Consider the following 15,753-nt stretch of genomic DNA (forward strand, 5'->3'; position numbering starts at 1 on the left):
TGTCTTATAAATTTATCAACTTTTAAATTAGTTTTAAGTTTCAACGTATGTCCCCAAGCAGATTGCAGCTTGAGATGAAGTGAAAAGTTAAGTAACCAACAAGATAAAATAGAGGCAAAATATATATACTAAATATCTAATCATTTGAGAATATCAAAAGACATTCCAGTAAGGGAAGTTTTCAGGTCAAATGTAAAGGATTTGGAATCAAGACTTAGTTAAATTAAGCTCTACATTCTTTAGGCAAGTTGATTCTCCAGAACTATTTCCAACATCTGAAAAATCGAAGGTAATAGCACCCCTGTTTCCCCTGAGCATCAAGTGAAGCACAAACATACACTCAAAATGGTTTACAATCAAATGTGTTCTAGAAAAATCTTACAGGCAGCAAAGCATGGCTTTAGAGTTCAAATTCTAGCTATTTACTACCTGGATTACTTGGAGCAAGTCATTATCTTCATATGCAAAAAATGGAGATGTAATAATACCTCAGTCAATTATGAAAATCTAAAAAGAAGAAAGTCATAAAACTTTCATACAGTATAAGCTGTATTGCTATGTTGCAAAGTAGATTTATATGTTAAAAAAGCTATAGTTTATCTAAACCTTCTTCTGGGAGTAAAGTTAGGAAGAATTCATTTATTGACAAACTTTAATGTCACTTCATACCAGCAACTTTATTTACATAGTAAGAACATACAGGTATCCATTATAAATGTCAGAGATCATCTCTGCATTTCAGAACTTTACTCAGTTTAAGTGTCAACAAAAGGAGGTTTTCTCTTTGCATACCTCTTGTCTCTGTTTTTCTTTGTACACGGTGTGTAGTACTAGCAAGTGCATTATCATAGCAGGTAATGTTTTCAATTTGAAATTTGCTGGAGAAAGGTGCATTGTAAGTTTTCTTCCCCCCTTACAAATTAAAAAAGCTAGACTAGAATGGAAGTCATCTGATCTATCTGAAATAAGTAAATCATGGATGGCTATAATTTCAAAACTGATGTTTAAAAATGGCAGAGTGATTTTAAAGTATGCTAATAAACATTCTGGAAGCATGTATTCTATGAAGATGGTACTGCTAAGTATAAGTAGTACCATATCATATCAGACTGAATCTGTTTTTTTATGTTTGAGATCAGTTGCTGAGTCTGTTTTCTCTTAGTACAGTAAATGGGTGCCATTAGCTAAGAGTAACAGACATATTCATATGTTCCTGCCAGTAGTCCTTCATAAATGTCGTAACTTAAAAATAGACTTTAATATCTGCAATATGTAATTTATCATTTTAAAACTTATAATGTAATTCATATCAAGAATCACCTGGGGAATTTTGGTAAAATGTGTATATGTTCTAAACCTTACTCCCAACCCCCTGAAAGCCTTTAGGAGTTATGTGTGTGTGTCAGGACGTTTTTCTTTAACTAATAAAGCCCCACCGTTACTTTCTATTCTAATGTACTTTGTTGGTGTGAAGCAAAAGTAACTAACTATTAACAACTAATAGGAAGAAGATACACTTAAAATCACCACAGTATTTGGTTTTAAGTCCCACCTCCAAGTGAATCTTGAAGCATGGTCAGAGGGCTCCAATTTAAAAATGTATCTGAATTATTACTATTATATTTGAAAACCAAGGGGAATTTATTAGGACTTCTGAAAACTAAAAGGAAAGATGGTCATTACCAAGTCTTACTAGATAATCAAGGCTAGATGTTCTTAATGCAGGAAAACATAATTCATGCTTCCACGTTTAAGTAAGATCAAAGATGATATTGTAATTTTTAACGCACCAGGGGAATATGGACCCAGAAGTGGAAGGACTGTAGCTACACATTATGCACATCACATCATTCATTGTCAATGTTACAGATCCTCTCGTGTGTTCAGCTTTCTTACAAACACATCAAAGGTTTCAGAGAAGCTCAATAAAACTAAATCAAAGAACAGCTGGAATAGTGACTGACTGACTACTGAGTAACTTGTCAACCCACCTCTTTCAAAGCCAGTTCGGTTTAAATAATAGTGCATGCATTATAGTCGTATGACATGGTGTCTTGGTGCATTCTTCTTGAAGGGCTATGGCAGCAGCTTTAAGACTACTAGCAGATTACACAGGTCATCTTATCCACAGACAAACTGCTTGTACAACTAGAACTATTAACAGTTCTTTTTAAGTTCAGATGAAACTGTCACAAGACAGACGATGTATTTTATATATACTAGGAAATTTTAGAAACAGCCATTTATTATTTGGATTAAATGTGTGATTTGTTCTGCAATACAGAGTATAATTTTCAGTTTATAGCCAGTCTTCACATGAGCAGATTCATACCATTGCAATACACAGGAGTTCATAAATAAAATTCTACTCAAGTAGGCAGTAACTAGCAAGTCAGTGGAGTCTCAGTATTACATAGTTCTCTTCACCAAAGATGAGTCTCTCGGATTTCAGCAATAATTTGACTGGCTCCTTGTAATGCCTGCATTAAAGAAAATTATAAAAATTATAAATGCTTAAGTTATAATAACAAGGAATATCAAAGAAAGAATCTGAATTAATGTGGGATAACCTCTCCACTTTATATGTGGTTGATTTATACTAACCAGTATCTTCTCTGAAATTTGAATCTAATCAAGTGCCAACAGAAAAAAAGATTAGCCATCATACAAAGACTATATATGTGTATCTCCAAGGATCAGAATGCATTTTAAACAATAAATGTTTATACCTACAACCCAAGTAAGAAAATTCAAAAAAATTCACAGTAATACCTTTAGCATATCAGCTGCTTCTTTCCTGCGCTGTGCCATGTCCTCAGATTCAGTCAGAAGATCATCCAATAAGGATGATTTATACAGCTGTCCTACTAACTCACTCTGAAGAGTATCTTTTACATGATTAACCAAAAAGTGCATTACTGCCTTTGGCACACTGCAAAACAATCAGATAATCCATTTGATTTAGAATAAAAACCTAAATTTTAAAAAATATGTGTATTTTCAAAACAGATTATGAAATCACCTCGCGGTATTCTAGTCTGATTTATATAACATAGTACTAACCTGTCTTGAATATTCTTTCTGACAATAAGAAAATAAGATTTGATGAGTCGTTCAATAACTTCACAGTCTCGCTGTTCACGGGCAGATAGTTTTCGTGCAACAGGAACTGGCTAAATGGAGGGAGGGGGAGAAAAAAGTTACTTTTGTGCCATTTTGAAATGACAACATTTAACATTCAAAAAGTTTTTGAGACTTCAGTTCCTTTTGTCTTTTAAAGTGTTTTCCTGGTAATTTGGTTATTTGTCCTCAAGCAAATTCTGCAGCTTACCACATCCAGCAAATTCACAGCATGGCCTTTTTGTGGACTGGCTGGCATAATTGGAATTGGTTTTGATTTTTCCTCAGCTAGTAACTCCTCAGCTTTTGAAGTTTTCAGCATTCCTCTCCAGTTGCCTGTTGTTGGTTCTTGAACACCATCTCCAACCCCACCACCTCCAGATGCAACCTGAAAAAACGTGTTCCAAAACCTATACCAACCATATCAAACTGATATTAACTAAACAAAGTTAATTTCCTTTGACAGCAGTCAAGGAGAATACACATCCACTAACCATCTGGAGTTTAATCTATTCAGAGAGATGGCAGGGTCAGAAAGAGATGATGGGTGGCATGTATAACTGGAACCCTGAGCTGTCTAAATAAGAGGTTCGGACTTCCCTGGTGGTGCAATGGTTAAGAATCCACCTGCCAATGCAGGGGACAAAGGTTCAAGCCCTGGTCCAGGAAGATCCCACATGCTGCGAAGCAACTAAGCCTGTGCGCCACAACTACTGAGCCTGAGCTCTAGAGCCCGCAAGCCACAACTACTGAGCCCTTGTGCCACAACTACTGAAGCCCACGATGCCTAGAGCCTGTGCTCCACAACAAAGAGAAGCCACCTCAGTGAGAAGCCCGCGCACTGCAACGAAGAGTAGCCCCCACTCGCCGCAACTAGAGAAAGCCCACACGCAGCAACGAAGACGCAACACAGCCCAAAAAAAGTGTATTTGTAAAAAAAACAAAGAATGGCAGAAGTAACACTGTGGTTTATAAATAAATAAATAAGAGGTTCTGTTGTAAACTGTTTGCAAGGCCTCAGCCAGTATATTTTAAATTCCTTTTTTATTTGCTAACTTCTCAAAATTTTTCCTCTTCTCCAACTCCTCTAACACTAGAGATTGTGGAAAAAGTAGAAGCTGCCCTTTAAAACAGGACTGCTCATTAAAAGCACAAGAAAAACCAGAACTGCTATTCACATTATTTCTTCGAAGTAACTTTAAACACTGTTGAACTATGATCTCTCTGAAAGTTCAATGAACTCATTCTCCAAAACTTAAGACTTTATTAATTTCTCAAATCAGTTTATGTTCCTAATAGTCAATACCATAGGATAAAAGTAGAAATCCTTTACTTGAGAAAGGATCTGCTGAAAAAAATCTAGCGCTACCATTAATCACAAGTGCTTTTGCACCTTCTTTTTTAGGATATCTGTTAGTCTTGATTTCTAAAAGAAAAATAACTGTTTAGGATAATGGGGAAAACAGTAATTCATCAACATTTAAGAGATGTTTTTAGATGTTCTTTAAGATTTTACAATCTAAAATGGAGATAAAATGGCATCCAGAATTATAGATAGAAATAAAAATGGCTTATATAAATTTAACAGAGGAGTGTTACAGCAATTGTTAAAAAATGTATTGGGTATCATTCTGAATCAAAACACTGGCCAAAATTTGTCTTTAAAATGTAGTTAAGATAATGTATATCAATATACAAGTAGTATATTTATACATTACTTTTTAAATGAATGTATTTTTAAATGCGTGTTAACTATACGTGAATGCTAGATCATATGAAATCTTAAGGAAAGTGAGCAAATTCAGAGTGATACCAGGAGTTAAATAAAAAGCAATGATTTAGATGGTTCTCTTAAGACCTTAGCACAGTGGGCTGAGAGAAGATAAGACATTTATAAGGTTTTATTTGAGGTTCAGAATCTTAAACCTGGACAACAAGTAAGGAAAGGAGCTAAATGGCAAAAAAAAGATAAAAATAAGAATGGATCTGAATAACTTACAGATTATTTAATTTTTTTAAAGGTTATCAAGAATTGGCAACAGTCTCAAACTCTCACAGCCCCCCTGTTTGTTCTGAATTTGCTTAAGCTATTGAGGCACATGTTAAACTACTAAATATATTTAGGGTGAAAAGAGCAAACTGAATGAAAGCATAAGAAAGAAGCCTTAGAGGATTCTCCATTAGCACTGGACAGATCTCAGAACCTTTAAAGAGGAAAAGTCCAAAAGTACAGTTTCCATCTCCAGAATTTTAATTCCCTACCAAAATATTAAATTCAACACTATTCTTGAAGGTAATAGAAAACAGTGGGAAAGGCTGTTGTTATTATTTAAAACAATGTTGAAACTAGAATTAATACCATCTTAGAAGTTAGTTAGATAAGAGAAACATTAAAAACATAACACAGACAACAAGAGATAGATGCCACTGTTACAAACAAGTTCTTCAGTGGTTTTGAATACAGTTTTGGTGAGAACCAAAGGTACCAACGTTTTCATTCTGAAGCAAGACTCACATTTTTAGTTTCTCTTCTGCTGTCCTGAATTAACTGTTAAAAGATACGTTAAAACATGCAGTTTAACAAGCAAAATTTAAATACCAATGGCTTGAAAATTTCCTCTTTAAATTCTTTTTCTGTGTGCATCATCTATACTGCAAGCAAAAGCATGTCAACAATAATTTATTTTATGAAGTATACATTGTTAAATGATTTTAAATTTCTATTAGACTAAAATTTGACCTTAGCACAATATCCCATATTAATATTCTGCTGTTCAGTGTATTGTTTCCAGATGATTATGTTGCACCAAACTAGGCATGCAGGCTTAGATTAAGAATCAGAACAGACCTTGCCATCAGCCTCAGCAGAAGCAGCAGGGGAGGGCTCCTGGGAGGCAGGTGCCAAAGCACTTGGAACTTTAGAAGACTAAAGGCAAAAAATGCAGGGAAAAAAATCAAGGATGCCAAAAATGCACTCAGAAACATTCTATAAATATGAATTTTCCCCTCTGTATAAAAATAGTAAAATAACATGAAAAACAAAAGTAATGGGACATAAAATTAATGTTTATTTTGCCTTATTTCCTGTACTATTGTCACCTTTGTTTAAGGCTTTCTTCAGATGAATTCCTAAGAAAAATCCAAATCCAAAAACTTCATTTTGATTTTTGGAAGTTGATAAGATCTTTTCTGGTAAAGAATTCAAAGTAACAGATTTTTACACAAAAATTTTAATATATGCAACTATTACATGTAACTAAAACCTGGTATGTACATAATGTCATCTTCCCTCTCCAAAAAAACCTTCTTGTTATAATAAAGTCATTAGTCATTTCAACTAATTTTACAAAGTTGATAGTCATTGAATTTCTGTTAAAGCCTTGATATTTAAAATCCACCTTTAAGCATTTATTCCTATGTATTCAAAATATTTTATCTTTAAATTACTCAAAGCCTATTTTTAAACTTGCATACCTTTACTCAAACAATGAAATAGTGCCAATGGAATATTAAAGTGAGAAGAAAAAATTACTCCTAGAACTGAGTAATATTCTGAGGCTTACCAATCCATCTTTGCATATTGGGAATATGCTTTAAAAACATTTTTTACCTTGTCCCGTGATACAGCTGAAGGTAATTCTCTTGCTAGCCTGTTTCTCCTTTGTTCCTATAAAACACAACCAAGCAGAAGATTCATGATTATCAGAACACAGAGATGTAAGCCTACTTAAAAAAAAATGTTCAGCTTAATTGAAAAGTGTGAATAACTTACAGTATATCCTCTCACTGTTGGGACTCATGCCATAATTATATTTTAAAACAAACAAGAAATCATTTAACCCAATGCTTCTCAATCTTTTTTTCTGCCCCAACACACCTGAGGGATATAATACAACATCAGTAACATTGGCTTCCTGTACCAGTGGTTCTCAAGCGGACCAACATCATCTCTGCCTTTCCCACCAAGTTAAGAATCACTGATTTAAACTGTTCCCACATTAAAGTGTACATAAGCCTTCAGCATACCATATAGAATTTGAAGTACACAGATCACAGAAAAATTAAGCAAAACCTTTAAAAATCATTCTAACCTGCACAAGTTTGTGTTAAATTTACACAATTCTCACACACAAAACCATAAATATCTATAAGAGTGTTCTGTTTTCTTTATCCTTAACTATCTCCAGGAAATAAATGTAATGCTGAAAACTGACAGTCCTTTCTGTAACCTGGCTAATTTAACAGACTGATCACCTGCCCACTCTTCTAATCTGCTAATATTAGCAATGTAATTCTGGTACTGAGCTAAAGCAACTGTAAATTCATATTAATAGGTACTGAACACCTACTGTATGTCAAGCACCATGATAGGTGCAAGACTATGAAAATATAGAAGGATGTAGGTATTAATAGTGGCTCTCTCACAGGCAGCATCAAATACAGTAGAAAAGTATTTACATTAAATGAAGTCAAAATGCTCCTGAGCAGAAAGCATTTCATGAACACTGAAAATTGCAAAAAGGTGTAAATTAACAAAGCTTCACAATGATGTTTCTGGGTAAGAAAAATTTTTAACAGAAATTTTACCCACTTTTCATTTATCCAGTGATAAAAAAATATAGCAGATAATAAAAATATATGGATTTTAACGATCTTCAGAATAAAAAGTTAGCATTTAAATATACATTTTTATTTATTTATTTTTGGCTGTGTTGGGTCTTCGTTTCTGTGCGAGGGCTTTCTCCAGTTGCGGCGAGCGGGGGCCACTCTTCATCGCGGTGCGCGGGCCTCTCACTGTCGCGGCCTCTCCCGTAGCGGAGCACAGGCTCCAGATGCGCAGGCTCAGTAGTTGTGGCTCACGGGCTTAGTTGCTCCGCGGCATGTGGGATCTTCCCAGACCAGGGCTCGAACCCGTGTCCCCTGCATTGGCAGGCACATTCTTAACCACTGCGCCACCAGGGAAGCCCTAAATATACATTTTGAAGAAGGACACAAAGCAAAAGGCAGAGGAATCTAGAGACCAGAAATTCTCACCCTAGTCTGTTACCAACCATTTATGGCCTTAGCTGGCCCTGGAGGAGACCTGGCTTACTTGCTTTGTTAACTGTATGGGTTACCAACTCTTAAGCCCCGGTTTCCTAGTCTATTAACATTACCCTCATAGGGTTGCTGTAAAGATTAAATGAGAATATCCACATAAAGTTCTTTGACACATAGTCTTAAAACCAGAGACATATTCATTTGTAAGAAAAATACTGATCTGAAATCATATCATAAATGACCTTGTCAGTATTAGAAAAACTGTTCCAGACACAAATTTTCCATGAAGGCTTCAATGTTACAAGAACTAACTCCTATCTTAAGATAGTGTCTGCATGCTAATTTTTAACATAATAACTATTATCTAGTCTACTTTCTGAGTGTTTTAAAGTGCCTTACTTATATGCATTTTGGAATTTTTTCTTTCTTTTTTTTTCTGGCCGTGCCACACAGCTTGCAAGATCTTAGTTCCCCAGCCAGAGATTGAACCTGGGCCACGGCAATTCCCTGGAATTTTTTTCTGACAATAGGAGTCACCTCAACTATGGAGCTAAAAAACAGTTCCCTGTACCTGTTAAAGAGAAGATGCCCAGCAAAATAAGCACTAAAGTAACAGCTGTTATCATCTGTGGGTCTCAGGTTCCTCATCTGTTTAACCAAAGGGTCCCTTCCAGTTTAAACCCAGGGTCCCTTCCAGTTCCCAAACTCCACGTTTACAATATTCTCCCCACCCATATGCATAAGAGGAAATTTGATACAGAAGGGACTCAGGTCTTACTGGACTACGGAATTGCAGAAGATTTTACTGTTTTGGATAAAAGTGGCAGAGAAAAAACTGCATCCAGATAAATCGCTCTATCCACCAGCCTTCGCTCCATCTGAGCTATTATGCAACCTACAATGTTAGCCTCAAATGGAAAAAAAAAGGATCCATGAAATGCAGGAACCACAGTAATGGTGAAACAGTACTCTGTCTTTCCAAATTTACTATAATTTAGGTAATTCTTGGAATGTTTCCTTCACAGCTTTCAGAGTCAAATGAAAACAATTTTAAACATCCACTTTGTTTTACATACTTCAGTCTAATAAACTGCAACAACAGTTACTGAAATGGAACCAGGCAGTCCTTCAACACTAAATCAATGAGTCCCAGATCATCTCCGAGTTACAGTTTCACAAGCAGAAAATGAGAACAATGCCTCCAGGTGGTTTTGAGAATTAAATTTAAGAAAACAATGTAATGCTCTCAGCATACTTCTTAGCATATAACAGACAATAATATGGTGCATATATGTCTTATGTTATTCCTTGCCCAGTAAATTTGATATAACTGAGCTAAAACAGATTTTCTCTCTCAAAAAAGACAAATTCGAATTGTATTTACCTCTATATTATTGTTCATTAACCCACAAGCATCAGCAAAGTCTGGATGTTTTGTGTTGATATAAGCCAGTTCAATTGCCACTAAGTTATGGACCTAGAAAAAAATAAAATTAGGCTATATATAAAATATGCCAATCTAATTTTACTTAAGGAAACATATAAACTTATTAAACAGATAATTCTAAAAGACAGTACAGGACACTGATGCCTAAATAAATACTTGATAATTATACTCCAACTGACAGAGTTTATACCAAATAACAATTTGCTCTATCTTTTGAATTATCTATATTTTAGCATCTAAGATTGCATTTCTGACACTGAAGTAGTTAGAAGTATTTGTTAGGGAAAAAAAAAGTTATCTACCTGATGCATATCTAACTTCCAAGCAACTTTGCTATTAAAACCTTAGATCATCCACTATTCCATGTCAAAAGTTCAGGTTCAACAATAAGAAAACATTTCATAATCAGATGTTAGTTAAAGATGTTAACTTTATTTGGGTAAAGGATACATTTAACGACCTGAGATAATGATTGATTAGCCTTAATTATGAAGCACCTAGTTTAAATATATGTGGTTCAAGTCCTAATTGGGACAATAATCAAAAAGGAAAGTTGAAATTAATTTCTCTAGCGCTGTAGAGAGATTAAACTAACTCCTTCATTTGCACTGTCCTAACAAATCTTAGGTATCAGAACAGCACTAAAAGATCAAGAACCAGTGAAAATTATTTATTTAAATGAAATTCCAATGATTCTGATATCAGTGAGTAGAGTCTGAGATCAGGCTAACCATGTTCTTACTCATTTCAATCTGGTGGTTATGCTTGCTAGGGAAACAACTAAGCAGCAGCACTTATATTCTATACTTCCAAGGATGGTTTTGTACTCTTTAAGTAAATGTCCATTGGGGCTCACCATCCGGAGCCAAAGACCCGAATGCACTTTTAGAGACCAGAAAGGAAAAAAAGAAACCAGCTAACAATTAGAGGCATACGGACAATTTCAAATGCTTATTCCATATTTCTGCCAATTTCAGGATTTTTATTTTTAAGGATAGCAACCATGATATTATGGTATTAGGTCATCAAACAAGGAAACTGTACACATGGCCAAATTACCCTGATGTACATCTGAGTTAAAAAAAAAAGAGCTTGCTATATGAAGGCTCAGTTTACTGAGGCTGAAGATAAAACTAACTTTCCATTAAATCAGTGCTGCTATATAATAAAGCAAAACTATTCACAATCCTCAACGATAACTCCATTTTCAGGAAAATCTGTGGCTGCAGGCTAACAATGATTAAAATATGAAGAAAAATGCATTTTATACCAGAATTACTGAAGTTTCCTTTGAAATAAGACTGAAACTCGCTTCTTTTTCTTTTCAGTACACTGGGAATCATTATGCCTAAATTCATAAAGCTGTACAAAATAACTTATTAACAGTGATTACAATGATTTATGAAATAATAGCTCACCATTTCATTTGTAACAGGCAACCGTTTACGAAGAAGACAAGTCACTACTTCAACTATGGCATCATGAAGTTTAGGGAACCGCAACAACTCCTATATGTGGTGGAAGAAACAGTCTGTTTTGTTTAAAGGAAAATTAAATAATCACTGAAGTACTGAATCAAATTTGGAAGCTACATTTAACTATACTATTTCAAATCACTTTTATATAAGGGAACTACATTTTAACTTTTAGCCCATCTTCTATATTTCCTCCTTCCCCTTGAAACCACCACCTCATGTCTTTTACTACTTAATCTGAAACCTGTTACATTTCTCAATTACCTGTGTACTGTAATTGCTACAGTGCTGAATGATCCTTTGCATTTCTTCATGAACCAGTTCCACACAACGGAGGCTGGGCTCTTCCAGACGTTTGATTTGCCGTTTGACCAGTAACTCAAATGAAACTTCAGGCACAAACAAAGCAGGACGAGGACCCTAAAAAAATAAAACTATGAGCTCTTATTATAGCCACATATAATTTTGGTTCTTCCCTAAGTTTAAAATAAATCACGTTTTTGGTATTCTTCATAAAAAAGCACTTCGTAATTTCAAGAATGAGAGCAAAATAACAAAGTGTACAATTCATTAAAAAAAGAGTTATATGGATTAAAAAATAATCTTATACCTCATTTCAAAAAATTCTAAAGGTTAAGCATACTCACAGTTGCATTTCTAATGGCAGTCAAAATGTCAATAGTGTTAAGGCCACCTAGTGGGTCAACAGATTCTAAGGTTCGCCCAAAAGTCTCATGGAAAATATAACATATTCTAGCACCACCGCATCTGAAAGGCAATGAAGTATATGACTTCTAGTATTACTAAAAGGGAGGAAGCTACAAGTTAGAAGTCTCTCTGTAAGCTTTAAGACTGTCTCAGATGAACAATCACACTTAGACCATTTCCATGTGTTCTCAACTCCATTATGAACCAGTTTCTCTAATTTTTTTAATGGGGAAAGGAGTCATATCACAAAAGGCATTCACATATGCACATGCACACTGAGTAACTGTTCTTTCAGAAAACATCAGTTAACTAGGAACTACTAAACATTTTTCTCTACCCTAGTTTTCTTCAACTAGACTATGAGCTCCTTAAAGACAAACAATGTCTTATTTCTATTTATTCACAATCTAGAGTAGAGATCAGCAAACTTTTTCTGTAAAAGGCCAGATAATAAATACTTTAGACTTTTCACAACTCTGTCACAACTCGCCAATTCTGCCATTGAGCACAAAAGCAACCACAGACAGTATGTAAACAAATAAGCACAGCTATGTTCCAATAAAACTTATGCCCACTAAAATTTGAATTTTATATAATTTTCGTATTACAAAATATTCTTCTTTGAATTTTTTTCAACCATTTAAAAGTGCAAAAATCATTCTTAGTCAATGGGCTATATATAGTTTGCCTATCCCTGCTTTAAACAAATTAAATCTCTGGGCCTACATACTGGACACCTTGTGTTTCCTATCTTAATGACTAGAAACCCTGGTTATTATCTTTTATTTTTCTCATTCAAGTCTAGTTGAAAATTTACAAATACATTTATATCTCCCCAAATCATCCCATCTTCTCTGTTTTCACCATCACTATTCACTACTTTCTTACAGTAGTCTAGGCAGAAGGTACCAGCCTAACATTATGCTAAGTGAAATAAGCCAGACACAAAAGGACAAATATTGTATGATTCTCCTTATATGAAATATCTAGAACAAGGAAATTCAAAGTAAGAGGTTACCATGGGCTGGGGGAAGAGGGAAACACAGAGATATTGCTTATTTGGATACAAAGTTTCTGTTGGGGTGATAAAAAATTTTGTAAATAGATACTATTTGATGGTTGTACAATACTGTGAATATATTTAGTGCTACGTATTATACTTTAAAATAGTTAAAATTACCAATAACTGGTCTCTCTGCCTCCAACTTTTCCCTTCTCCAAATAGTTTCCATAGTGACCAGAATATCCTTCTAAAATGGGTTACTCCTGTGACCAAAAGTGTTTTATTTTTTTATAGTAGGAAGTTCTTCAAATTCTGAAGATACTAGACTTTCCAGTCTTGTTCTTAGACACCTTTCCTGCCTTACCTCCTGTTACATCCCATCATTGTATATGCCATTCTCCAAATTCTCCCTGCGTTAATCTTTGCTGTTCCAAAGCCTAAAATACCCTTCTACTTACTGCCTTCCCATACTCTATTCAGAACCCAACCCAAATGCATTCCTAACTATGGAGCTCTCCCAATCCTTGAAAGAAATGAAAGTGGTCTCTCTTCAATGTTCTAATAAGGCTTGATTAGGTAATTACAAAGATATTGCTTAATTAACTACTTATAAAACTGTCCATATATGTTATATGCACTTTTCTGGATATGTATTATATTTAATAAGAAGTATTTAATTAAAAATTATACTCCTTTTGCCACCTAATCAACCCTTGTGTTACCTTGACCTACCTTACCCACTGAACTCTTTAAAGGTTTATCTTAGTAATCTTTATTTCCCTTAATATGCATACATTTAAAACCATTCAGTAATTAGTTTGTTAAATATTCTATGGCATTAACTCACATAGAAGGCTACCTGAGTCACATGAAAGTACATAGAACTTTATATACATACATACAAACACACAGACATGAAGTATGTGTATAATTGGAGAAATCTGAATAAGCTGTGTGGATTGCACCAATGTCCATTTTCTTGCTTTTTATTGTACTACAGATATGCAAGATGTCAACGCTGGGGGAGATGGGGTGAAAGGTGAATGGGACCTCCCTGTACATTTATTTGCAACTTCCTGTAAGTCTGTAATTATTTTTCAAAATTAAAAGATTTTTTTAAAGGTGAGAGTTTAGAGAAATGGATATTCTTTTATACTGCTAGTAGTAAAACAATACAATCGGGCTTCCCTGGCAGTGCAGTGGTTAAGAATCCGCCTGCCAATGCAGGGGACACGGGTTCGAGCCCTGGTCCGGGAAGATCCCACATGCCATGGAGCAACTAAGGCCATGCACCACAACTACTGAGCCTGCGCTCTAGAGCTCGCGAGCCACAACTACTGAAGTCCATGCACCTAGAGCCCGTACTCTGCAACAAGAGAAGCCACCGCAATGAGAAGCCCACGCACCGCAACGAAGAGAAGCCCCCGCTCGCCACAACTAGAGAAAGCCTGCGCGCAGCAATGAAGACCCAACATAGCCAAAAATAAACAAATAAAATCAATAAATTTATTAAAAAAAAATACAATCTACTAATAGTATAGTAATAATAAGAGACTTTGAGGATGTTATACACCCTTTCATCTAGTAATTCCACTTCTAGAAATTTAACCTAAGGGTTTACTTGGATACATGGCCCAAAGATAGTCCATCACAACATTGTTTATATTTGTGTATAACCGAAAGCAAACTGTCAATAGTAGGGGACTGGTTGAACAAATAAGAGTGTATGTCTAAAAAGTAAAATACTATGTAAATCTTAAGACTGAGAATACAAATATACAATTACTACTAGTTGTTTGTGACATGTTGATTTAAAGAAATGATTCCATAGCATCTGATTTTTAAAGATGTGTATTACAGGCAGTTATATGTTTTATAGAAGCATAGAATAATGTCTAGATTAATGCCAAAGTAACAGGGATTATTTCTTAATGATGGAATTAAAAGCAATTTTGTCCTTATGTTTTACTCTTTTTACTTATCTGCATTTTTGTATTTTTTCATGAACAATTATATTGTGTGTATTAAAAAAACAATTTTTAAATTATGAAAATTTTATAAATGCTTATCAATTAAAGTCTTGTTTCTAAAGAAAGCCCTGAAACTTTTACCGTGCTTTACATAATTTATAAAGCATTTTACATACATATGAGACATTATCTACCATTTCTACAAAATGATATTCCTGTTTTACAGATAATAAATTACAATCAGATAATCTCAGAGTTAAGTCACTGTAACAAAAGATCTTTATCTTTTATCTTTATCTAACCTATCAATCCAGGTAACCAAATCCATAGAAAAATTTCTTACTTACAGCTCTGAAGTTTCAATATATTTTGCAGTTCCTTCAATAGTGTTACAATATTCTGTGGCAAATTTGGTAATAAGCTGCAGTAAAGTAGCACTTTTATCATCCACAGGTTCACCATAGCTATTTAGAAGAGACTGATATTGAGCAGCTAGAACATTTATTCTTGTTTTCAACTCTGGTAAGCAGTCTCTGATGTGATGCATCAGTAGCCTAACAAAGGTTAGAAAGGAAGGATTTTAAAGTAATTGTGTATTTTGAAGACCCAGGCAGGTCAAATTTTAAAATGCAAATAATAGGGAAACCTGTCAGTTTGTCCTGGTAGGAAATAATGCAATCTTAGACTAGGAGGTAAATATGTAGCCTGAAAAAAATGACATGAAGGAAACCATCTTAGTAAATGCTTTTTAAGTGTGCCTTCAACCCATCAAATTGTAGCAACTGCTAGAGAATCAAATATAAATTTAAAAAAAATTTTTTTTATATTATTGCAGTTACCTCAAAGAAAGTAAACTACTGAATCCAATTCTACCTACATTATTTTGGTTTCCGACTTATCTTTTACAATGGGTACTCAGCATAGTGAAAATCAATCTTGTTAAGATACATATCCATCAGCCTTTAATTTATTTAGGGAATAAGCCAAAAG

At 34.5% G+C, this 15,753-nt stretch overlaps 1 protein-coding gene across 6 annotated transcripts in view; it reads right to left on the reverse strand.

The window, feature by feature from the left end:
* Positions 1 to 640: 640 nt before the first annotated feature.
* DNM1L (dynamin 1 like) overlaps positions 641 to 15,753 on the reverse strand; it is a 63,843-nt gene continuing 48,730 nt past the window's right edge. For 2 of the 6 annotated variants that reach the window (XM_061206568.1, XM_061206571.1), the window contains 12 exons: positions 15,111 to 15,317; positions 11,730 to 11,850; positions 11,347 to 11,502; positions 11,026 to 11,115; positions 9,545 to 9,637; positions 6,731 to 6,787; positions 5,969 to 6,046; positions 5,636 to 5,668; positions 3,332 to 3,508; positions 3,064 to 3,173; positions 2,773 to 2,932; positions 641 to 2,480 (listed from right to left, as the gene is read on the reverse strand). In XM_061206568.1, coding sequence (XP_061062551.1) covers positions 2,424 to 2,480; positions 2,773 to 2,932; positions 3,064 to 3,173; positions 3,332 to 3,508; positions 5,636 to 5,668; positions 5,969 to 6,046; positions 6,731 to 6,787; positions 9,545 to 9,637; positions 11,026 to 11,115; positions 11,347 to 11,502; positions 11,730 to 11,850; positions 15,111 to 15,317 — 1,339 coding nt within the window. In that variant the 3' untranslated portion in view covers positions 641 to 2,423. The remainder of the gene's footprint in view (positions 2,481 to 2,772; positions 2,933 to 3,063; positions 3,174 to 3,331; positions 3,509 to 5,635; positions 5,669 to 5,968; positions 6,047 to 6,730; positions 6,788 to 9,544; positions 9,638 to 11,025; positions 11,116 to 11,346; positions 11,503 to 11,729; positions 11,851 to 15,110; positions 15,318 to 15,753) is intronic. The other 4 variants (XM_061206569.1, XM_061206573.1, XM_061206570.1 and 1 more) reach the window with 2 other exon arrangements.

The sequence above is a fragment of the Eubalaena glacialis genome, chromosome 11 (genome assembly GCF_028564815.1).
Source record: "Eubalaena glacialis isolate mEubGla1 chromosome 11, mEubGla1.1.hap2.+ XY, whole genome shotgun sequence".
Lineage (NCBI taxonomy): Eukaryota > Metazoa > Chordata > Mammalia > Artiodactyla > Balaenidae > Eubalaena > Eubalaena glacialis.